The following is a 25,694-nucleotide window of genomic DNA, read 5'->3' on the forward strand; positions in this document are numbered from 1 at the left end:
AACAACAAACTGTTGATAAATGAATAAATAGGATGTGGTAAATCCATACAATGGATTATTTTTCTACAATAAAAAGGAATAAAGTATTGATACATGCCACAACATGGATGTATCTTGAAACAGGCTAAGTGAAAGAAGCCAGCCCCAAAGGACCTTATACTGTATGATTCCATTTATCGGGAATGTCCAGAAGACGCAAAATCAACATACAGAACATAGACTAGCAGTTGCTTAGGGCTGGGGGACTGGGAGAAGATGGGGATGACTGATAATGAGAATGGGCTTCTTTTCTGGGGTGATGAAAACGTTCCAGAATTTACTGTGGAAATTGTTACACATCTGTGAATACATTAAAAGCCACTGAATTGTACTGTTTAATGGGTGAATTGTATGGTATAAATTATTTCCCAGTAAGTGGTTATCAAAGCAGGCAACTGTCTTTTCCCTCTCTGACTTACTTAGATTCCAGTCAGAAATTGTATCATCATCATCAATTTCATCGTCGTCGTCATCTTCTTCTTCAATGCCATCTTCATCATGCTGCTGAGCCACTGTCCTTGACCGATGAAAACGTGGCCTTATATCCTGTTCACTGTCAGGAATCGTTTCATCTTCTTCAACATCACCCTGTATTTTTTTAAAAGGGAAAATTTTGATGATACTCATGACAGGCTAAGTGTACACGAGTAAAAGAATCAGAATACCCATGTGGGGCCATGCACAGGATTCTGAAGTATACTTTTTCTTTGTGAAGGACAAAATAGACTACTACGTAAGCCTTGTTAACTATCAGGTACTTTAAAACATATTATATTGCCTTCCATCAGGCTAGTACAACCTGGAGTAGCTGAATCCCATTCAGATCCTATTTAAGTTATTTTAATGCTTCTATCTTTGAACTGTGTAGCATGTATATATAAATAAAACAGGAGCCCATTTATATAGGGTCCCTTCTAAATAAATATTCTATTGGTTGAATTCAAAAATTTACTAAGTCAATAAAAATAATATTCCCTGTTCACCAGAAAATAGTTTTCTTACCTTAAGTAGGATAATATCTATATCTGAGTACTTCATACCATTCACTAACACAGGAATCAACCTATTTCAAACAAAAAAAATTCATGAAACAAAGATTTAAAGACCAATAAAATTAAGAAGCCTTAACAAACTTTTATATACCAGAACACCAACATGACAACCACCACTAATATTGTCTCAGAGCACACCTGTGCTGTATGCCCTTCTCAAACGACGAGCGTTCCTGACACATACTGTAGTCTTTTCACAATTCATGCACGAGAGCCACCAGATAGGCTCTTAGTGGAGATAATAATAGTGCTTGGAAATAAAGATAATAAAAATATAGCAACTTCTTCCCTAAGAATTTATCCCCAATACACCAACAATCATTCCCACTTTTTAAAGACCAATGTTCCTCGATACAGTAACAAAAACATTAAAAGAAAAATCGAATGTTCACCATTGGAGGCTTGGTTAAACTAAATCATAGTAAAGTTAACAACAAAGAAACCCAGGTGTAAAGCACACACAGCACATTTGCATTTACGTTAAAACGGTGAGATTTCCCATGTAATTATTTATACCATAGACTTATAGACTCTCTAGGCAGGATATAGAAGAAACTGGTATCTTTGGAGAGGAAAGTGAGTAGGTGAAAAGGGGACAAAACTCATCTTTTCTTTTATTTCTAAATGGCATCACATTGTTACAATAAGCCTGCATTTAGTATTTGTATTCCTTTTTTTTGGGGGGGGGGAGGTTATTATATTTTGTTTTCCAAGTAATAATGATAAAAATACTATGCCAATGGAAGTACAAACTGAGCTTCTAGAAGCAGATTCAGATCAAGTGACCGCTGCCATTATGACCCAGGAGATGGAGCCTAGCCAAGATGCTACTGCTGAGACTGCCAGGGAAAATCGCAGAGATGCTGAGGGTTTAGAGACCAAACCAACAGTGGATTCTCAAGTTGAAAGTCAGGAAATGAGAACAGAACATCTATGCCAGTTTTAGAATAATATAATAAATATAGTTTTAAATTTAAGTATTGGGTTGCAATGAGACTGTCCTTGAGCTAACAACAAATGGACCGAAGTTAAACTTTCCTGTTGTGCTGAATTGTTTCTACTGAAACAAACTGATTTCCCCTCTCAATGCCACAGAGGAGGGATGTTTCCCAAAAGTGAATGGGAAGGGTTGAGAAGTCTATATCTGGAAACTTAAATGGGTCATATTTTTATAAAGTTGGGCAAGAATGCATCTATTTTCATTGCAAGGGTTCTCCCTTCTCTGTCGCAGGTCTTGTCCTCCCCTCAATTTTTTTTTTCATATTGTAAAATCAAATATGAGATCACTAGAATACAAGCATTATGTATTCTAATGCATGTTAGAAAACTGAATATACTGGGTGGGGCATAAGTAGGGTTACAGTTTTTCATATGGAAAATAATTAATAAATAGTAACAAAAGAATATAAATCTGTTTCACATACTCCCAACTGTAACCCTACTTTTGCCCCACCCTGTATAGGAAACACAAGACTGCATGAAGAAATGTGCATTGTTACTGTACAGTTAAATTTTAGCTCACTCTGACAGTCACAGATGTCATTTCCTCAACAGAAACAGAGTGGTGGTGGCAAACTTTCTAGAATATAAAATAAAAAACACAAACCACAAACCCACACCCATGTACCTCTTCAAAAACTACTGAACTTCTATAAAGCGTCTATCTCTGGTTCTTTGAAAGTCTGTGTTGTAAGGAGCGATGTAGATGACGCTTTGTATGTATACTACTTTGTATGTTTGCTTATGACAACAACTACCAACCCTTTTTCACTTAGGTTGAGAAAATTTATTTAATGGCAGCCAAAGGGCCATTTTCAATCGAGAAAATTCATTTATATCTGTATTCCTTTTAATTGAAGAGATGAGAGTGTTTAAAAAAGAAAAAACTAAGTCTAAAGGAATTTAGCCAAAAGAAATAGTGCAAAAAGGAAAAGTTCTATGGACAAAGTTATTATAGCCTTTGATAAGAAGTCAGGAAATTTAAATTCTCACTAAGAAAATAGTTAATCAGGGTATCATATCCAATCTTAAGTATTAGGTAGTCACTGAAACAGAACCACGATGTCTATAAACATGGAATTCCAGGTACACTGGAATATTTATGATGTCTAATTAAAAAAAAAATCAAAACACGTAAGTGAAGGTCAAAACAGTAACATCAGTTCCTCTTGTAGCTATGCCAGTTTTAAGCTTTCACAGGTTTTCTTAAGCTTCGATGATCTGTTTTCTCATTGACCCATTACATACACCTAAAACAGCCCACTGAGGATAAAAGGAATGAGAACACTTTGCAACTATTTAACAATGTCCACAGTCCTCTGCATCCAATTTCTACCTTAACTGTTCTGGGTGGCTTGGGAAAAGTATGAATAGGCAAAGAACCTCATACTCATGAGTGCCTGCTGTGGGCTTAACAGTAAGCACCCCTCCTTATAACTACTGAGTAAAGTATTACAATCTCTGTTTTACCTACAAGTAAACCAAGGCTCAGGGTTACATTATTTCCACAAGGTCCTGAGTTTTAAGTAAACAAAAGAGTGGGAATTCAAAATCAGTTTGGTCTGACTACAATTTCCTCTCCCTATACCACATGTAAGCAACTCTCATTCTATAATGTCTTTGGTTTTTGTTGAAGCCTTACTTCAAATATGTATGAAAACAATTTTGAGTAAAACTCTACCACCAATGAGATAATGTTATAAGTCCTTATTAACTAAAGGAATACTAATAGGAAGATGGAAGCAGTGGGATTTAAAATTTCCTGGATAGCTATAAAATGTGCACTAGCCAAACTTTCATGTATGTTCAAAGTCCTTCTAAATTTAAAATAGAAAGATTAAGAGTAACTTAACATTATAAATGTACAACATACCGAGATAGGATTTATAACACACAACCATATTTTGTAAGCCACAGACATTTCGCAGAGCTGGGTTCATTTGGATCACCAATAGTTAAATCATTTATGATCTCTGTCAACAATTCAGAAAAATGGGGAGGACAGATGGCAGACTGTAAAAATACTGAAGAGTTAACATAACATGAGGTAAGGTAAAGAAGTAAAGACAGTGAGCTCCATCTATTCTTTGAATCTTTTTAAGATGGAAGAGGAACGTCAGCAAGTTAAAAAGTTACTGAGAAAGAGGCAACAGGACAACAGAGAAAACAAAGTTAATAGAGAGACTGTATCTATCTGATGAAATGAGGTCTTGGAGGATTAAAAAAAAAGCTACCCAAGACCAAAAATAAAAGGACTGGTTAGGAAGAGGACAACTCATTAAAATATATCTAAGTTTTGGGGCAAGATGAAGGGTCATCTATTTTCCCGATAAAGCAGAATGCTCAAAATGAATGACGAGAACTACAGTGACACAGGTTTGAAAGTAGTTGCTTTGGTGAATGGAAAATAAAAGTTGACCTAGAGTAAGAAAAATTGGCAGATAGTGTGAATGGTCTGAAGATCATGGATTTCTATAGACACCAATCTTCCCGGCAGAGTAATTTTTCCAGCAGTATTTAACAAAAGGTTAATTAATTCAGAGCAGGGGAGATTCAGGGTAGGTGGGGTTTTCGGTCAGTACAATTAATTTGTAGATCATGATCTTTGTGCTAGATACATAAAAAGATGTGCAGAAAATAAGGGACTGTTAAAGCTGAGCAAGTAAAAAAAAATGAGGTTGGAGAGTGAGGCACAGGAGTTCAATGTGACCATGTGAAATATGACGTGTCTGACGACTAATCATGCAAGGCAGTCCATGATTTTTGAACAGGTCTATTGTTAAGATGCTTTCTCCTGAGGCTTCAAGTAGCCCTTGAAAACAAAAAAATATTTTTTAATACAATATCACAGAAAAGCAATTATGTTAATACCAGCAATGAATGTTTACTTAAATATGTGTTGGGCATTGAGTTAAATGTTTTAGCCTCAAGAGATATTAATGTACAAGAACAAATGTGGGAAAAGTCAAAAAAGAAATGAAGATCTGCTTTACCAGAGAACAAAATATATTATTAAATGTTCAATAATCGAGAACACAGTACAGGTGAAAAGGAAACAGAACAGACTACATAGTCCAGAAACAAATAAAAGAATTTTATGTCATCCATCCCTTGTTAGATTAGTGCTTTCTATGTGAGTTCATATCAATACAAAATGTATCATTACATATATGATTTTGATTCCAAACCAAAAATTTTTTGCTCATACTTAAGAAGGAGAGTCTGGTTAACAGAGAGAGGGAACACAAATTCTTTTATCACGTTCTTAATCTTAGCATCAGATTGACATATATGTTCTCCACCCTCACAATGCATAATTTCAATTAAAAATGAAAGCAGCCTTGTAAGTCAAACCCAGTTATGATTGGCTGAGTTGTTTAATGTTTGAAGTGCTGATTTTTTAGAGCCCTGTTTGCTTTAAAAATCTTTAGGTTTTATTAGTATAATGACAGAGCACCTAGGTGTAACTGTACTGTATATTATGATTATCTCCCAATGTTATATTAATAGCTTCAGTTTTTATAAAAAGTAATACTGGTTTATATAACTCTTAACAGATAATGCTATGTTAAGAAAAAGCATACTGTAAAAGTGGTATAAGTTAGGGGAAAAAGGGACAGTAATATATGGATTTTCTAAAGAAAACAAAATCTACTTGGTACATGATATACTTTACTTCCAAATAAATTACAGACAAACTAGAATAAAACAGGCGGAATTGCTGCTTTCTTGGTTGGGAAAGAATTTATTGGAAAAGAAAAAGAAGTTAACTAACTATATGAAAATAAGAACAACCAAGTACTGTACACACCTAAAAAACCCCCAAACTCCGATAATACTACAACGTATTAAAATAAGTGGTTATGTTCATTTAGATGGCTAAGATTAGGGAAGCTATAACCAACGGCTGGTAGAAGTTGCGACCGGATGGAACACTGCTGGCAAGGTGGAAAACTGCGTAACTTCACTAGGGAACAAACGGGGACAGTTATGAAGAATCCTGAAATGCTCAGCCCTTTCACTTTGGTAAAAATCATTTCTAGGAACTCTACCTGAAAGAAACAACCACTTGTGGTGGCAAAGAAAGATGTTTACTCCAGGATTATTCGATTTCAAAAAAGGGGCAAACAACTTAAATATTCAACAACAGAAGAACAGCCAATCACATACACATGGTATGCACCCTACGATGCAATAGCACTCAAAAGTTTAAAGAGGAAAGTACACAACATTCAAGTAACTGAAAAGAGCAAACCACAAAACAGTAAATCAGAATTTTAAGCACTAACTATAGCTAGATGCTACATTGAGTGTTGTACATACGATCAAATTTAATTCTTCCTGAAACACTGGACATATAGTATTTAGTATATGGTTAACAACACACCAAAAATATTAACCGTAATCACTGTTGTGGTGAAATTCTGAGCGATTTTAACTTTTTTGCATTTTAATTTGCTTCCATGAGCCTGTATCACTTTTCAAAAGTTAACAAGCATTACTTTCAAGTAACTGATCTTAATGTATGTTAAATCATTACATTGTAAATTGAAAACTAACAATATTTATGTCAATTTTATCGCTAAAACTGAAAAAATATTTTTAAATAATTAAACAGCATTCACTGGGTTGAATAGCCTTAATAGGTTAACCAATTCTACAGCATCACAGCCAGTGAGAAATCATCTTCTTTGTGGGGAAAAAACCACACCAGAGTCCGTGATCAAATTACAAGGATTATAAAAAAAGATAACGGTGCCAGAAGTTATCCAAAGCAAGCATGATTTAGAATAAACCATGCTCATGTAACTTAAGAAAATGTAGTTGCTTCTTGGAAACCTCTTTACTTATACCAACAATAAAATTAAGTTGGACTTCTTTAGAACTTAACTCCCTGATGGTAGAAGAAAGCAACCTAAAAATATAAAAATGAGGAATCTGTTAAATTGAAGAACAAGGAAGCATTCATAAGAAGCAACACTTACTTAGGAAGGTGCCTTACAAGCACATCTTTGCATATTGGTTGCTCTGCCAAAGTGAGCCAAAATTCACAGGCTTCTAGAGCAACGTTTTCATCTTGATCTTGGGTCCTCTGCAGCATGTACTGTAGACAAAGGAGTCTTAATGTTAGTCAGTTAAAATCATACAATTAAAATAAACCTCATACTATTTCAGCAGGTTAATAGTCCTTTGTTATGGCCTTGCACTTTGTATTAATTTTCAACCTAGGGTTTAAATTAACAACAACAAAAGCTTCCCAGTTAATTCTAAAATGCAGCCAAATTTAAGAATGGAGGCTTTAGAATATTGCCTAATAAAGTGTGCAATGCGTGTATAGTTTAGGTGCTTCTGTGTGGATGTATTTTGTTCTATGAAACTACTGAGATTTTTAAAAAGGTGAGTATTAATAATCAAACTTTAAGTCTTTGTAAAATCAGCAAAATCAAAAAACTTCACTAAACTGTTCTTAAAATGAAATCTTTTTATAACATAAGTACTCAAGCTGTCTCTTGCAAGTACATACTTCACATATTTAAGGATGTATACATATAATACAATTACAAGTTATTTTTTTTTTAATTTGGAAAGTAGTGACATTTCTCAGTGCAATTATAATTTGCAGTTTTCAACAAAATAGGTTTATCATTTTCTCTGAACATAGTAAGCCAAATTCACTTAGTTGGAAGAGGCATCTGACCCTACATCTATCCAAGGGCACACTGTCTAACCCGCTTTAAAAAACCCTTATGTGCAAAAACAAAATAAACCTAAAGTCGCAAATGATTTCCCAGAGTAGCTGGGACTTTGAGTTGGAGTTAAGTGATAAATTTTTCATATACCTCCACTGAAACACCTCACACGGCAAAATGTGGCAACACAAGTGTGGCACGCCAACCCCTATTACATTCCACACCATATCCTACACCTGCGCTGAATACTGCTGAAGAAAGAACTGTAGCATCATAAATTAGGCTCCCCAGCTGTGACACGGCTTTAGCAAATGATAAAATGTCGTTAACTGTCCGGGTAACTACAAACTCTATAGTTAAACTTTCAACCAATTCCACTTGGTTCTTCTAAACACTTCATGGAGAGAATAGGCTCCTTAGAGAAACTGTCATTTATCTCCATATTATACTGCTACATATCCTTATCTTTACAAAGATTTTTTCTAATGTTTTAGAAAAGGAGTTATTCCCTCTCCATACCAAATGGACCTCTGGAAGTGAAAGGAAGGAACTAGATACACACTACTTAATCCACTTGCAAATTATTTTGTTTAGTAATAGTTACATCTTGTTATTCTACCAGTTTATTGATCATTTATCCTAACTCATACCAGTAAACACAAATAATCTAAATATTTCTTAGTTATCGTGGTTAATAGCTATCTACTACCGTATTTTTCCAACTATAAGAGGCACTGGACCATAAGATGTACCGAGGTTTTAGAGGAGGAAAATAGGTAAAAAAAAACCCCAAAAAAACAAAAAAACAAACACAACCCCAAAACAAAACAAAAAACCCACCAAAAAACCCAAAACAAAACAAAAACCTGTTCTGCCACTTGCCACCCCCAGCCAGGTAAGCTACATTTGGACTATAAGACACACCCCCTTTCCTCCCAAATTGGGGGGTGCATCTTACAGTTCGAAAATACGGTACTTTAAATAATTTTTTCTCTTTAAAACATCTTAGTAAAAGCAATCCATCTTAAAATATCTTCAATCTCATGACAGAAAAGTAACTGTAAAGAGAATTCATCCTTTTAAGACAATCATAACTACTTTTGTAGTCCCCACAGATGAGTTAAACAACACTAGAAAACAGTGGTCTCACATTACACATTGTGTACCTAAGATTTTTCTTGAGGGAAAGATGATGAGTGAGCCTTTAAATTACCTCAACTATATTATGCATGTGAGGAAGCAGGCGATCCATTCGAACTTCAAGCAACATCACAAGTGCCCGGCACACATTTTTCCGTACCTCTGGTTCTTCATCCCCAGCCAACGCAAAGAGATTCTATTGCACAAGAAACATTTTTTCCTAATTAAATATCTAATATATTAGAAAAGTTTGTAAGTAAGGATCAGTAATCTACAAGTTGCTAACATTTAAAAATGCTAAGATGAAGTACAAATAGAGACTAAATTAATTGCCCTACAATATTAGGTTATAAAATAAGACAAACATAGAATGATAATTGCCACAAATTATGATTTTGGTAAATGATCTAAAAACCATTCTTTCTGATGGAGTATGACTGGTTGTGTTCTGAGGTAATTTTTATGAGAATAAAACCATGTCATTAGGACATAGGGGCACTCATCCAGCTGATCTAGAAATAGAGGTAATCATTAAAATAAAATCTGATTTACCCTTCAAAATTACTGTCTATCAAGAGATTAGTCCTACCAACTCGGATTCTTAAGGAGGTAACAGGTGCAAGTTCTATCAAAGCATCAATAATTGGGTAATTATATATACTAAGTTTTTAAAAATTAACCCTAAACTGCCACTGTTCACCAGGTCAACTCCTGAAAAAATAAAAGCAATCAATCTCATACCGTTCTTAACAAGTTTCTCTACAAGGTTAAAAAATACTGTCTGAAGTAACTGGCTAGGCAGTGGGGAGAATGTGAATTTGATTTTCATGGAATCATGAGTAAATCCACATTCATTTTAACAAGCCTCCACTAGCAGAACAAGTTGTCTCCTATACAGGTTGCAAGTGGGGATGTGAGAAGGAAGAATAAACCTCCCCATCTCACTCCGGAAATTCTACTTTAAGTACGAAAACACACGTACATTAAAAGCAGTAAAAACATGAAAAAAAAAAAAAATCCAATGTGCCTCTCACTGTCTTTTCCCTGGAAATCACAAAAACACCTCCAAATAGATGAACCTAAAATCTTATTACAAGAAAGTGGTAAGAAAATGGAGAAGTTCAAATATCAAATATGACAGTACGTGAACTACTGTTTCTAGCATTTTATTGATTTTAGAGAGAAACACTGATTTTTGTTGTTCCACTTATGTACGCATTCACTGGTTGATTCTCACACGTGCCCTGACTGGGGATCAAACCCACAACTTGGGCATATTGGACGATGCTCTAACCCAGTGGCCACCAACCATTTTGGCACCAGGGACCGGTTTTGTGGAAGACAATTTTCCCACGGACCAGGGAGGGGTGGGAGGGATGGATTTGGGATGATTTAAGTGAATTGCATTCAAGCCCACCTCCTGCTGTGCAGCCCAGTTCCTAACAGGTCCTGCAAACCGAATCAGCTACCTGGCCAGGGCTCTGTTTCTAGCATTTAAAAATATTTGATTTCCCCAAGACCCGAATGCTTTCAAAACTCTGTAGTTCCTTTTTTAATCAGACATATTTTACAAGGTCAGAGAAGAATACTATTTACCCATCAGGTGCTGCTTTATGATACACTTATTTTATTAAATTTGATGTTGTCTTTTAATAGGAATACCCAGCTTTGCCAAGGTAGGTTATAGTTGTATAACAGAAACTAATACACTTTCACCAATAATGTCAAACTTAGCACACATCAGCTCCTGATGAAAACACTGATAACTGAAGAAAACAATTTGTTTATTTATTCATGCAGCAAATAGTTATTGAGGGCCTACTATGTGTCAGGCATCTCCTCTGGAGGTTACTGTTCTTTATAGGATAGAAAACGCTTATACAGCTAGCAAGTGGCAGAGAAATGTTAGCATGGCATATAACACTAATAGAAAATATTTTAAAATGCTGGGACATGTTCTTGCTCTACTTGTGGAGTATGGTCTTAGATAATTTTCATTTTTACAGAGAATTTAGTTTCTTTTATTTTATATTACATTTCTGTATTAGATGCTGGTATGTCCATCATAGTTCCCTTAAGGTGCTGAATAAAAAGAGGAAATACTATTTTAATTACAACTTCTAAAAGCAGTTGTAACAATAGTTAACATGTAGAGTGCTTACTCTGTGGCAGGCACTGCTCCAATTTATTTATAGCAAATGTATAATGATCCAACAAGGTATGTCTATGATTAGCCTCATTTTACAGAGGATGAAACAGAAAACATCGATTCATTAATGTGCCCAAGGTTAACAGCTACTAAGCTGTGGAGCTGAGATTTGAACCCAGGCGTCTTACTCTGGACATCTAATATTTCCCACTACCCTCTATATCAAACTACAGTGAAAACACCTTGAGGCATAAAATTTATTTATATACCCCTAGCACCAAGCACAGTGCCTGATTTATAGTTAGGTACTCAGCAAATGAGGAAGAAAACCCCAAAATACATGATTTCCACCTCCTCTTATAATTTTTCAACAGAAATATGGCCTCTGAAGGATTTTTTTTAAAGAACTGAGCCCTGGCCGGCATGGCTCAGTTGGTTGGGCATTGGCCTGGAAACCAAGGGATTGTGGGTTGTTGATTCCCACTTGGGGCACAAGCCTAGGATGTGGGCCAAGTCTCGGGTTGGGGGTGTGTGAGAAGCAACTGGTGAATGTCTCTCCCTTTTTCTCCCTCCCTTCCTGTCTCTCCAAAATAAAATAAAACAAAAATATATAAGAACAGCTGAAAAGAAATAGACTATTTCATTAATTTTACTGGATGAAAATACAAATTGAATGGTTAAGGAACTTAATTCTTTCATAATTGTTGTTATCAAGTAGAGAAAGTTCTGAAAAGGAGTTCTATTGCTTAGGGTTCACAACCAAAAAATTATGCTCTTATCTTTCTGCTTTTATCAAAAAGTTAAGTGTTGTTAGAAATGCTTGCTTAAAATTTAAGAGCCAATTTTTTCCCGACACTTTTAATTTCATAAATGGAAACCAAAAGAAAACCAGAAGTACAGGTGATCCTCAAATAACGTCATGTCATTATCACATCGATTAGATGTGGTAGGAATTTGACTCTTGTGTGTATCAATTAGGCTATGGTGAAACTGGTTTCATTATATTTTGTTTTATTTAAAGTCACAGAACATATTGATAACGTAAAATGAAGACTCACTGTATTCCTTTTAGTCTCTGCCTTCAGATTCTTTATCTAGTTTATTCAACCTCAACAATGTTTCAAATATTGTAAATAATGGGAGATTTCCCTTCCACATGCATTTGAACAGTATATTGAGGAAGAAATTTTTATACTGAAGATATTACACACCACGATCAATGTTTATTATCATGATACAAGTGGAAAAATAAGTAGTTCTAAACCTACATGCAATGGACATTTTCTAACCCTCTCAAAAACAAAGGGGAAGGGTGACAAATCTTACCTCAATAAACGAGTCAATGTGCATCATCAGAGCTTGAGTCCTACTGATGATAAACTGATTGACACATGCAACAGCATGGGATCTGGAAGCAAAATTTAGACATTCCTCCATAAAAATATCATGGCCTACGTACAGTCATACGCGCCCCCTCTCCCCCCAAAGAACGAGTCAGATTTCTCTATGTAATAACACAGAAAGGATATGAGTAATACATTAAGTGAAAAGCGCAGGTTGCAGAGCAATCTATTATTGCTTCTATGAAAGTGAAAGGTGTCTGAAAGGACACGTGCACATTTTTAATAGTAGAATGGAGGTTGGATGGGGCATAATGGGAACTTATTTACTTACAGACTTAGAAGAGTATGCATTCCTTTTGAAGCTAAAAACAGGGAGTAGTCTACAGTCTGTGTTCTCACATACCCCATTCAATTCCACAGCAATTCTTCCTGGCACTACTTAATGGCACTAAAAATCATTCTTAGCTCACAGGTCCCAGCCATGGCTGCATTTGGCCGCATGGGTCAATTTGCTGACTACTGGCCTAGACATCACTCTGTGACATGGCTACTCCCTAACTTCATTTCCTACTATGCTACAAAATTTTTTTCTTCTGTCATTCTAAATGGCCTGCTTCTAACTCCAGTGCCTTTCTCCTTGCTGTTCCCTGATCTTCACCTTGATTTTGTAAACACTACTTTGCTTTGTTCAGGGTATGCATGAATGCTACCTTTACAGAAAACCTTCTATACAAAATACTTCTGAATCTCTAACCCCTTATTCTTATTTTCCACAGTATTTATCATGAAATTATATCATTTATCAATTATCTATCCTGTTCTGGCCGGTGTGGCTCAGTGGATTGAGTACCGGCCTGCGAATCAAAGGGTCGCCGGTTCGATTCCCAGTCAGGGCACATGCCTGGGATGCAGGCCAGGTCCTCAGTATGGGGCACACCAGAGGCAACCAGCAACCACATGTCGATGATTCTCTCCCTCTTTCTCCCTCCCTTCTCTAAAAATAAATAAATAAAATCTTAAAAAAAAATTATCTATCCTGCGAGCTTCTTCTAGTAACCCAATAGAAAAAAAGATGAAAAACAGAAGAGAAAGTGACCATGTACACCTAACCAACATGACAAGATGTTCGATGTGATTAATGACAGCAGTAAACCATCAAGACCATAATGAAATAACACTTATCTATTTTATTGGCAAAAATTAAAATGTGTGACAGTACTAAATGTTGAATATGTGTACCCAGGAAATCTCTTGTTTTATTAATAAAGAGTATAATAGATGCAATCATTTTTAAAAAGTTTGGTGTTATTTCTTTGAGTTATTCACTGACATGCCTCGTTATCTTAGAAATTCCTTTTCAAGATTTTGTCTTAAGAGAAAATCTTGCAAACAGACAAAAGGAGACAAGCATAAAATGTTTTCAGGAGTACTACCCACAACAACAAAAACCTGGAAGCCACCTAAAGGCCACTGGTGGGGGGTGGCGGTGGCGGGAGAGATATATGAATAAATTGTGTAATTGTCATGCAAAGGAATAATATATGTCCAAAACAAATGACCTAGAGTGACACAATATGGATGAATCTTAGCAACATAATGAATTTAAGAAGTCAAAACTTAAATTCAGTACAGAACTTTTTATAAAGTTAAAAACAAAGATCTATAAATTTTTTAAAAATTCCAAGAAAAGGATAAAGTTGGGATTAGGTAGTTTTCAAGGTTTTTGTTTTTATTATGGGTGGTGGATTTAAGTGATTATTAAAAATAACTAATAAATAACTAAAGACTGAATGGAAGTGGGAAATGATAAGAATATGTCATAAGCTAAGAAATAAAACCCAATTTGTGTACCTCTAGTATGATTAAAAAAATAAAGTGGCTCTGATTTTTAAATTGCTTAGTCATGTGATGAATAAAACTGTGTTTGCCTCGTTCTAACCTTCTCAAAGTTCAACAGTTATTGCCAGAGGGAAAACCACTCATAGTAAATGCTAGTTAAACTGCGCTAATAAGGTGTTAAAAAGAAATATAGAATAAAACTACAAAAAGATGGAAGATACGTTTAGTGCAAAGTTAAAATACCTAATAGATACAGTCATTTACACAAATATACATTAAAATACTTTAACAGTATGTTCAACAGAATCTCAAGTGGCCAAAAATGAACATTCACCGAATAGAAACATTTCTGTATTGCTGAATTCTACCCTGTTAAGTTTTAAACATATGTATTAGAATTACAAAAGAAATTTTTATATCCAGTAATGGTGATCCAATTACCTAGAATTTTTCTTTTAATTGCTGAGAATTGCTCACGAAAAGTAAGTTTCTTAGAAATATGCGAATCATCACTTTCTTTCACACCTTAGGTGAAATGTTAAAAGAGGGAAGACTACGTAGGGAACATGAAAACTTCTATCTAGTTACTTATGCCAGAAGAGAAAAACTTTATTTTGAAAATGTTTATTTGCATAACACTACCACAAATAAGCATCTCTTAAGTTTCCATTGTGAGTTTAATACTGGATTAAGTACTGCTTAAGAGGAAAAGTAAAATTAAATCAAGGTGCAAGAGTAAGAAGAACTAAATAGAGAATTTAAGCAAGAAAGAGATTCCCGATTTACCCTCTGGTCACTCTGTTGAAACCATAATCCTCTGGAATACAGTGTGGAACCTTGAGGTCAACCCCAATAGGCATCTAAACTTAACAGGTATAGCCTATACACTAACATTCATTCAGCTGGATATCCCTTAAGCCTGTAGAAACTACGTAATTTCTACTTTACATAGTAATATATTTAATTATTTTACATAAAAGCATGAAACACTGACAACTATAAAAAAACAAAAATCAAATGACAATTAGAAGAAAGAACCATTAGAAGAAAGAATAAGACTTTTCCAGAGATATAATAAGCAAGGTTTAAGTTAAAAAAATACACATAACTGGAGGGGGAAAAAGTATAGCAGGCTGGAAAACTGTTGGTGAAGTTACAAAGCCTCAAACACTTCAACAATATAAGAGGCATCATGATAATTACAGTAAGATACAACTCATGATAACAAAATAATCAAAGGCTAATTTAATGATATTTCAAAAACTACATGCTAGGCAGTGTTCAAGGAACTAGGGATTTAGAGGGAAAAAAAAAAAAACCAAATAGACCAGTTTAACTTCAGGACTAGCCAACCAGGCCTACTATGTGATTTCAGAGTGTACTCAAAAATTCTTCCTTCGGGATTAAAATGTTTTTTTTGTAAGTAGATGTAAGCTCCTTAACCTAAAATTACTTAATAATTTAGATGTCATACTGGAGGAACTTTTAGGTGCAAATGAAGGCACATGTACCTGGCAAGATTCATGAATTAAAACAACACAAAACAAACAAAAAAACCTCCCAAAACCCCAGTGAGTTTTAGCCTTTTATAAAGGACCTTAAAAGCATGACTGTCAACCATTACAAATGTACTTAAACATGCAGAAGGTAAAGATCATACTAAATGACAATTTCATCAGAAAAGGTCGACCTTTCATGGGCTTTGTTTTCAAAGGACCATCTCAATGATCAAAATTCACCTTTGTGGAATATCTAATGTATTTTGCTAGTCACAAAAATATTACGAAAAACAAGAAAGTGGTCAGGTTTACATCAGATTATAAATTAATTTAACACTGGTTATACAGATACCTTATTTTCGGACTACTGTGCTTGAAGAACTGTAAAAATTTTGGAATCATGATGTTGAGAGGGCGATCTAAAACATCACTATCTAGAATCTCAGCAGAATCTTCACATATCTTCTGAAGGGCACCAAACGCTCCCTGCAAACGACATTTAAATTATTAGAATTAAAAATAAAGCCATTTTAAAAGCAGACTGAAGAACACTGACTAATATGTATGAATTAATGTTCTCAGCCCACATAAAATGCTTCCTCATGAAATCTATAAATTTAATCAATTATAAGACAAATTATTATGCCACTGGTTATCTAAAATCTCAGTTTAAAATAGTGATACATTTTATTTTTAGCATTAAATAACTTAGAGTGAGAAGATATTCTGGTTGGCAGGGACTGTAATATCTAATTCAAAAACCTAACTCCTCCTGAAATATTCTTGCCATATTTAAGTCAACATTAATTTTTCTCTTTTAAATAGTATCAGTTTGTAAAACTCTATACTTACATATAAATTTAACCACTGTACCACTTCACTTTTTGAAGCAGATAAACAGGTCTTAATCTTGTTAAAATATTATTTGTATGTAAACTATTCATTGGGTAATGGTGACAAAAGTCTGTTAACATGGCAGGCCATTCAAATTGGCCACCATTTCTCTATAGCCATTTTTACACCAATGGGCTAGTTTAGAGCTCTTGTACACTATATATAACCTATTAGTTACCTCATCCACTTACATATTTTACTGCTTTTAATTCCACGAGCAGCAGCTTGGAACTTAGTCTCCATAGTACAGTTAATTTACAAATACTGTCTCTTTAAATAACTTACATTGTAGTTCCTCCACAATTTCATGACTATAGCAGTTTAAATTTTTTTTTTTTGGAAAGTGCTTGCTTAAAATTTTGATACCCTTTTATATGTTATTACCATTAACCAAAGCACTATTTAAATTTTAATCAACTGTTGCCTGACGGCTAAATATTATTTTAGTTTTTTTGTAATCTTATGAGTGTATTTCTATGGCATTACAGGAAAACACACACACACATATATATATAAGAATGCAAGTTTGTTTTTTTTCTCTTAGTCTTTTCTAAACATTCCTCTGCTGTCCTTCTCCCTAGTCTCCCCTTCCCTAAGTCAGGGCTGAGCAATAAACTGCTGTATCAGAAGACCACCGATTTCTTAATGTTAGGTTACTCCTGTGCCCACCCTGCTGCCAAGCCTCTCTCTTTTTTGAGAGGAAGTGGGGTCACTGCTTTATGCAAAATACCTAAAAGGGTTTCAATTTAAAACAGATTTCTACCCAAACTGGAAGCCCAGATAATGAATGAGATTCTTAAAAGTATTCATCAACAGTGAGAAATTGTGGAAGAAATACAGATTCCTTCACTTCCCCAAACAGAAAGATTGCTACTGATTTGATCACTGGCAAACAATAAGAGATTACAATTAAGGCAGGATTAATACTAAACTAGACATGTCATACAGTTAGAGGCACAAAAACAATTTAGAGAAGCTGAACAAATACTCATGGTCTGGGAATTTGGTAAATTTTAAGTCTATCTTCAAAAATCAGCGTATCAACCAAGCTTGACAACTGTTTATTACATATATACCACAGCCAAGGAAAGTGTTCAAATACAAAAACAGAGGATATTTCCTTATAGAAAATATAGTAGAGAGGTTTTAAACCTTAAGTCTTCTGAAAACTGCAAGGCAAATCATCACTAATTTAAAACAAAAAGGTAACTTTAGGCTTTCAAGTTTTGAATTATTGTCAAAGAAAAACTTTCAAAGATTATTAATACACAATATGGCAAGAAAAATTATATAACACAGCAAGTATGTTTACCTCACAAGTGTTGTAATCTTCAGAATCCAATAAGCTACAGAGTTTTGGTAGGAGGTCAGGCCAATTCTGCAATTCTCCTTTGGAGGCTATGGTTGTAATCAAAATGCCTGGAAAGAAAACACACCTTTAGGAGATCTGAATGCATTATGTTAGATACTGCCATGTGAGCAAGTGCACACAAACATGTGCAAAACCATACACACTTACCTAAATGTCCCAAATCAGCCTAAGACTTCCAAACCATTAACATTCATCAAGGACCCCCATGTCGACCCAGCACGTTAGTGGAAAAACCACGGCATAAATCGTGTCTGTATTTAATCATTTTTTAATACTTCATCACCTTTTTTTATTTTTAACAATCATCTGTACAGAAGACTACACCTTGCCCTTTTTCAAGAATATACCAAGCACAATTCTAATTAAAATCACTATTTTGTAGAAATTATATACAAAATATTAGAAAATACATGAAAATATTAGTATCATTTATCGTTGAGTGATGAGCACGAATCTGTCAGGTTCAAATAAAAATACATCAAGAAGCTAAGAACAGCTCCCTGACTTAACCTAGGATCACAGCCACGGGAGCACCTAAGCATGGGGATGGAAAGTAGATAAACCATTAATGGAGAACAATCCTATATACTCTGTTTGCAACGATCCCTCTAGTGTGGACACACTCCTACAAAGTGTCCCACTTACTGGATCAAGGACGAATCACTGGCAAGGTGATCTTGGAGAACAGAGTGGCACATGCTGACTGATTACTATGCCACTCTGGATTATTTCAACTGTGTAGTGCAGCTTACTTGTAATAGTTATAGAAATATGTAAAACAAAATTTGTGTTAACACAAATGGAGTAATAACACAAAAACTTTGTGTTAATTTTTTTCTCTGCCTTAGTATTTAGTATTAGTAACATAAAGTAAGATACTTGGCAATCACAGATCTTTTAGTATCATTACGAGTATACAATCTGATTAGGCATATTATATGTACTCAAAGCTGAGAAATATTAATCTGTAAAATTTTTAAAAAGTGCTTTCTTCGTTATTTTGAGAATTTAGTGAGATATGCACACAAAATGCTTGGTATATAGTAAATTCTTAATGATTATTATTAAATAGCAAATTCTACTGTTTGTGAGTATAAATTCTCTTTGAATTTTCCACTGCTAATCTTGAGAAGGTTGTTCCCAACGGTAGAGTTAAAAAATGTCAAGTTGTTGGCCAATATTTACTCTTTGCTAAAAAAAATAAATTATATGGTTAAGGTTATAGTATGGCTAGCATTTTTAAGATAGCACTCTTACAATAAAATAGACTTTTAGTAAGATAAAAAAGCAACAAGACTAATAATAGATCTGTTCCTCTGGCTAATTATTCTTTCTCAAAGTTAAAATATAAAAGAATTAAGGGAAAGAGAAAGCTCTGAATCTGCCTAAAGGAAACCAAGCATGATTTAAAACAGGGGTCCCCAACCCATGGGCTGTGAACCAACAGCGGTCCAGTGGTCTGCGGCCTGTTAGGAATGGGCCAAGATGCAAAGCTTGCTTGAGATCCGCCTCCTGGCTGCCCCCACCCTGCTCCTCACTCTCTTCCACAAAACCAGTCGGTGGTGCCAAAAAGGTTGGGGACCTCTGTCTTAATAGGAGCAATGATAAAAAGAAATAAACATAATAACACCCTGGTACTAATAGACCGCTGACATCCATTACTTCTGCTGGGAGAGCATTAAAGAATGTTAACAGACTAATTCAAATTCATCTGGCTCCATATAATCTCATCCACTCCTGAAAAGTCCTCTAATGCCTAACAGTTGCAAAAAGTAAACAATTGTGATTTTCTGTGTACAAAAAAGATGGGATTGAAGACTGGTGTACTTGACAATACCCATTAAAATTTTAAATGTTTAAACAACACACTTCGACCCAGTAATGCCACTTCTATGAATTCTACAGAAAATTTTCCACAAGTGTAATAACACATAAAAGGATGTTGTTCACTGAAATAATAAAATTACAAACCAACCATATATTCTTTAACAGGAGAAACAATTTTACATTCATCTGATAAATTACTACACAGTCCTTTCTTGGCAAAATTCTCTAAATGTACTGTTAAGATTAAAACATTTAAAAAAAGACTAGCATACAATTACTTTTTACCAGTGTCAAGAGTTGGCAGAGCATTAGGAGGGTGCGTGATAGGTCTAAAACTTATGGAGCCCCTTTTCTAAAATTACAAATACCCTCTACCCATCCCATTTAAAAGCAGTGTTTATTATGGCAGTATTTAATACACAAATATTCAGAGGGGAGTCACAGAACCTCTGCTTTTTAAGAGATTAAGTGGGTACTTTTCAAACCCACCACAAGACAAAATATAAAAAGGTACAGAACTTTTAATGAAAATGATTGACTCCTTTTGAAAGTTAACTGAATTTCATTTAGCCAACCTGCCAGACTAACAGAAATTCGAGATCCTTGTAAAATTAACTGCTTAAGCCCCATGGCATACTGAATGCTGCCCATTAGTAGGCCATGCTACAGCACACCTGCCTACTTCTACTTCCACCAGGGGATGTCTGTGCTTACCGAGTTAGCTGTGTTTGCTTCCAAACCTATTCATACCAGTTATTATCATTAAAATCATTCTTTCCCTGAAACAAGTTGAACATTCTGAAGGTTCAAAACTGCTGTGTATTAACTCCTTAATGTCATTGACAGGTTATGTGATTTTAAGTGAAATAATGTAACAAAACCAATTTTACCCCAGGCTAATTACATAAACAAGTGGGCTCCTATGGCATCTCATCAATGTTATAACAAAACAACAGTGAATGAAACATTATTGAGGATCTGCTATAATTAGATGTAGACAAGTCAAATGTTAATAAGGGAAAAATAGTCAAAATCTAAGGTCCTGTATTCCAGTTGTTTTACCAAGAAATTTTTCTTTCCATGTAAAAGAAAGCGAAACTGAAAGTTACACCCCATGTATTACACAGGAAGACAGGTGGTAATAAGGAACTCAAAGAAAAGGGAGTGGTCCTCAATTAATATCATTTCGTAATGCCCCATTTTAACCAACTTTGACTAAGCAACTACCAGGGTCTCTTATCCAGTGAGATCCTTGTCTTATCCAGTGAGAGCTTTTATTGTAATTATAAACATTGTATCAAAAGCATTTAAGAGCAGCAATAAAAAAAGTCACCCCATCACAATTCAACTTGAAATGGATGAGAAAAATCCGTATCAAAAATCAACCCAGTAACAAATGAGAGAAATAAAATTATAAAACTACAACTTACCTACAGTGGCTCTAATCAAAGGAGAGGAGTCACCAATATTGTTTAAACATTCACTTTTAATGAAGTCTGTTACACCATTTGGGAAGTTCTGAAAATGTGCTTTAACATTATTCTTCAAAATGAGGCCACTCAATGACCTTGTGGGTTCATCTGTAGAAAAATAACAATAGTAGTGAGTTTTAAAGTAGTTTTCATTTTAAAATGTACCATGAACAGTAACTTTAACAATACTTATATTCAAAAATTGATTCTAACATTCCAGTAATTTTGCTATAACCAGGAAAAAAGTATCACAAATGATTTCAAAAGATTAGGCCCATGATTTATAGTTCAGGGTTTCTTAATCTTGGCACTATGGACATTTTGCGCCAGATAATTCTTTGTGGTGGAGGTGCTGTCCTGTGCACTGTGAGGTGGTTAGCAGTATCACTGGCCATTGATGCCAGCATCATCTCTCCAATACGTGACAACCCAAAACGTTTCCATGTAATGTCAAATTCTGGGGGAAATGGAGGAGGGGTAAGGGAGAGGAATTAATTGCACTGGGTTGAGAACCACTGATTCAGTTCAAGAGTTAATTTAGTTTATATATGGCTACTGTACTCAAACTTTATTGAAACCTGATATAAACATCAAATTAAGGACCTGAAAGTATTAGTCACTAATAATATCCCATTAAAAAATTAAGTGAACAAAGAATATATGGGATCACCTTCAAATACAAATAATTGCTGTTCATTTATATGTTTTTCACTTGCCTCTGAGCTAAAAAAAATTTTTTAAAAAGGGTAAAACAAGTTTAATTTCCCAAGTTTAAAAACAGTATTTACTTCAGAAAAATTTAATCCATAGATGGTATGAACAAATTCTCAAGAAGCAATTCGATACATGTAGAATATAACTGATACATTGCCAACTGGCATCCCGATCAGGAATACAAACAATAGCGAACATCTTCTGAATGTTTATCAGGTACGAAACACTGCTAAGTGCTTTCCAAGTAGTTTGTATTTAATCCTCACAACCTCATGAGACAAAAATTATTCCCATTGCACAAATAAAGAAACTGAGGCCTTTGCTGAAGTCCCACAAGGCTACTGAGAGGGGAAGCCAAAATATCAACCTCAGGAGTCTGGCTCCAGGGACTACGTTCGAAGCACTGTATAGTTTCACGCTCCTCAAAAGCCTAGAAGACACGAAGAGCTGGTGCGTTAAACAGAATATGCTATTACAGCACTACTATTTCACATACCTTATTAAAAAGTAAAATACCCCAAGCTTGTTCTAATTAGTAGTATGCTCCTAAAGTCTGACTGGCACCGAAATCTTCAATGGTGAGACACATGGAGAGGCAAAAAGATCGTATAGTTTCTTTGCATATAAACCCCATTCGGGACATCACAGAAGAATAGCCAAAGAGGTTTTGTCACCGTTTAAAAACTTCTTCCCAGTTTCAATTACAACCCATTCCAATGAGTAGATTAAAATGAAACAAAAACACTTCTAACTTCTCTTCAGTTTAAAACTGCCATAAAATAAAGTTAATAGCCAAAAATTTAACTTCCTCAAGCAGTAAACTTTTTTTTGCCTTAAGTTAAGCCCATTAATTCAGTCACGTAATTTTTATTTTAAATGGCCTGTACATTTGTTTACAAGAAATACACTATTATTTTCACAATGAAAGTTACAAGGAGTTTCAATGACACAAAGTAAAATTATCTTAAAATATTTTAATTAACATATTCATTTTAATTAAAATTAAAAATACCCTCTCTAAAATCTATGTAAAGGAGCCATGAAGTAATCACTCCCCCGTACCTTTTTTTTTTTAAATCCTCACCCAACGATGAGAGAGAGAAGCATTGATGTGAGACAGAAACATCAACTGGCTGCCTCCCCTACACACACTCCAACCAGGGATCAAATTTGCAACCTGGGTATGTGCCAGGACCAGGAATCAAACCCGCAACCTTTTGGTGTTGGGATGATACTCCAACCAACCAACCCACACCAGCCAGGGCACCACTTCCTTTTTGTAAAAAAAGTAAGATTTGACTTCACTGGGCCTTAATTTGCTCATCTGTAAAGTGAGGGAATTAGATGAGCTTATTTCTGAGGTCTCCTCCAGGTTTAAAATTTTACTACATGATTCAGTGTAAACAAATACACATGAGGAATGGTAAAGATTACTAAGTAAGTATTTCCATTTTAAGATGTTACTTATGTTTCTTCTCTAATATGATGGTCACAACTTTTTAAGTAGAAAACTAGATATAATTAACTTGTCCGAAGTAAGTGAGTAAACAAAGAAGAAACATCAATTAATTATACAAACATAAAGCTCCTACTATGTCCTTTGAGAAAGTGACTAATGAACAGAGGAAATACATTTTAGTCAGTGTCAGGAAAATCTGAATAAAATCCTTTCCAAAATTTTGTGGTTTTATAGTTAAGAGGTAACTGCCTTTTTGAAGGCAGTTACACCAACTTCTCTTGCTATTTGAGTAAGTTTGTCTGCTTTTTCAAATACTTCTGATGTACCTTTATACCCCAAGAAAGCTTTAAGAAAGAGTATAATATCTTAACGATCTTAGTATTTGGAATTTAGGATGAGGACATCAGAGTACATGGTGAAATAAGCTTAAAATTTTCAAGTACAACAATTACAGTTTAGAAAAATTTACTAAGTAAGTTATTTTAAATCCAAATAGCCCTGATTTAATTGCAAACTACTCTAGTATGTAGGGAAAATAAACTTTCTGTATTAAGAAGCAATGTATCATAAGTATGCTTAAGCCAGAAATAGTAATTGCTGAACTTAAAGATATGCTGATGGGATTTCTAATTTCTTAAAATGCAGATTTAGAAAGTTTTAAAGTTTCTATTACATCCCTTCGCAGCAATTAAAACCCCTACAATTAACTAAAAAATTATGTGAAAACAATTCAAAATAAGTCACTCTGCTGTGCATGGGCTATCAAAATCTGAATACCATATTAGTGAGATTTTACTACACATTTAGGCCATTAATCAACTAGAGTTTGGAGCTCAAACCTTACAAATGGTCCCGTAGTCTAACACAGGCATTTCAGAGTTGAAGCAAGAGAGGTGAAGTGACTGTCTGAGTCTGAGACTTACTTCTCACCTCCAAGTGCAGTGTTTTTACTAACCACACTATGGCTTCTGAAACGGTCATCACGGAATAGGATATTATAATACTTATTTATAGGCCAGTCAGTTGCTCAATAAATATTTGAGCGCCTTCTATATCTGACAATGTTCCAAAAAAGAAATACTCAAAACTCAAAAGAACTCTATGAGCACCTCTCACTACAATGTAAGCTCCATGAGGGCAGAGATCCTTGCTCACTGCCCGAGCCTACATACTGCCTGCCAAAGAGGTGTATTAGAAAAAAAAAAAAAAAAAAAAATCAAATGACTGTCATTTAAAAATCATGCAAGTTTTCAGGCCTTAAACTGTCATAGAAGTAATTTAAGTTTAAAACTTGTACAATAATGAAAAAGTTTAATGTATAATGTTTTAAGTTTTTAAAAAGTTATCACTGTCTATGAATAAAACGTTCCCATTTCATTGTTAAATTTTAAAAGTGTACAGCCATATAAAACAGGGTAGAAAGGGTAGAATATGAGATTAACAATTACTGTCTCTGAGTGATAGGATTGTAAGTGATTTTTCATTTTTTCATCTTGGTTATATGAACTTTCAATTCTTCTCTTTGATCACACATACATTCAGTCAATTAGCAAATCCTGCATACATTCTGTACGTTAAAAGGAATAAATCTCTATGATATTCTTATACAAGGATTGAAGCTAAACCCCAAAGCAGACTTTGCAACACTCTTTTCATTTGCAAGAATCAGGAAATTTATTATAAAAACACTCAATTAACAACTGAATGCTTGTTAATAAGCATCTAAATGCTTAGAATGGCAGTAACACAAGTCTCTGTTCATTCCACATCTGTAAAGCAGGTGGCTACTACAAAATGAAATCTTTGAAATCAATAATTCCCAGTATATTTTAACTGACCTTAAAACACTTTTAGTAGTTATTAACACAGACCCCACTTACCTTCAGATTTTAATTTTGTCAGAACAAAAATTAGGTAGTTGTTAAAATCTGGATATTGATTGAGTTGTTCCAGTTTCTAGAACAAACAGTAGTTAAGGAAACTTCTCAGTGTAATCTTTGGAAAAAATTTAGCGTTTTTAACGTAAAATCAAGAATTTCTTTTGGTGGTATTTTTAGTCTTGCTTTTTTCGGCATCTCATTAAAATCATCGATATACTATTCCAAGAATACACTAGTAGTTGTGTTAAACCTCTTAGGTGCTTTTTTGGCTGAATTATGAAACTTAATATTTTGTATCAATTATACCCATTACAACATAAGCCAAA

At 34.6% G+C, this 25,694-nt stretch overlaps 1 protein-coding gene across 4 annotated transcripts in view; it reads right to left on the reverse strand.

Moving 5' to 3' along the window:
- Positions 1–25,694, reverse strand: part of TNPO1 (transportin 1) — a 93,466-nt gene that overhangs the window by 26,846 nt on the left and 40,926 nt on the right. For all 4 annotated transcript variants that reach the window (XM_053912769.2, XM_053912761.2, XM_024578649.3 and 1 more), the window contains exons 3-11: positions 25,369–25,444; positions 21,274–21,423; positions 17,957–18,063; positions 16,103–16,236; positions 12,396–12,477; positions 8,994–9,116; positions 7,076–7,194; positions 1,042–1,102; positions 459–627 (exon numbers count right to left, since the gene is read on the reverse strand). In XM_053912769.2, the coding sequence (XP_053768744.1) occupies positions 459–627; positions 1,042–1,102; positions 7,076–7,194; positions 8,994–9,116; positions 12,396–12,477; positions 16,103–16,236; positions 17,957–18,063; positions 21,274–21,423; positions 25,369–25,444 (1,021 nt within the window). The remainder of the gene's footprint in view (positions 1–458; positions 628–1,041; positions 1,103–7,075; positions 7,195–8,993; positions 9,117–12,395; positions 12,478–16,102; positions 16,237–17,956; positions 18,064–21,273; positions 21,424–25,368; positions 25,445–25,694) is intronic.

This window comes from Desmodus rotundus, chromosome 1 (assembly GCF_022682495.2).
Source record: "Desmodus rotundus isolate HL8 chromosome 1, HLdesRot8A.1, whole genome shotgun sequence".
Classification (NCBI taxonomy): Eukaryota; Metazoa; Chordata; class Mammalia; order Chiroptera; family Phyllostomidae; genus Desmodus; species Desmodus rotundus.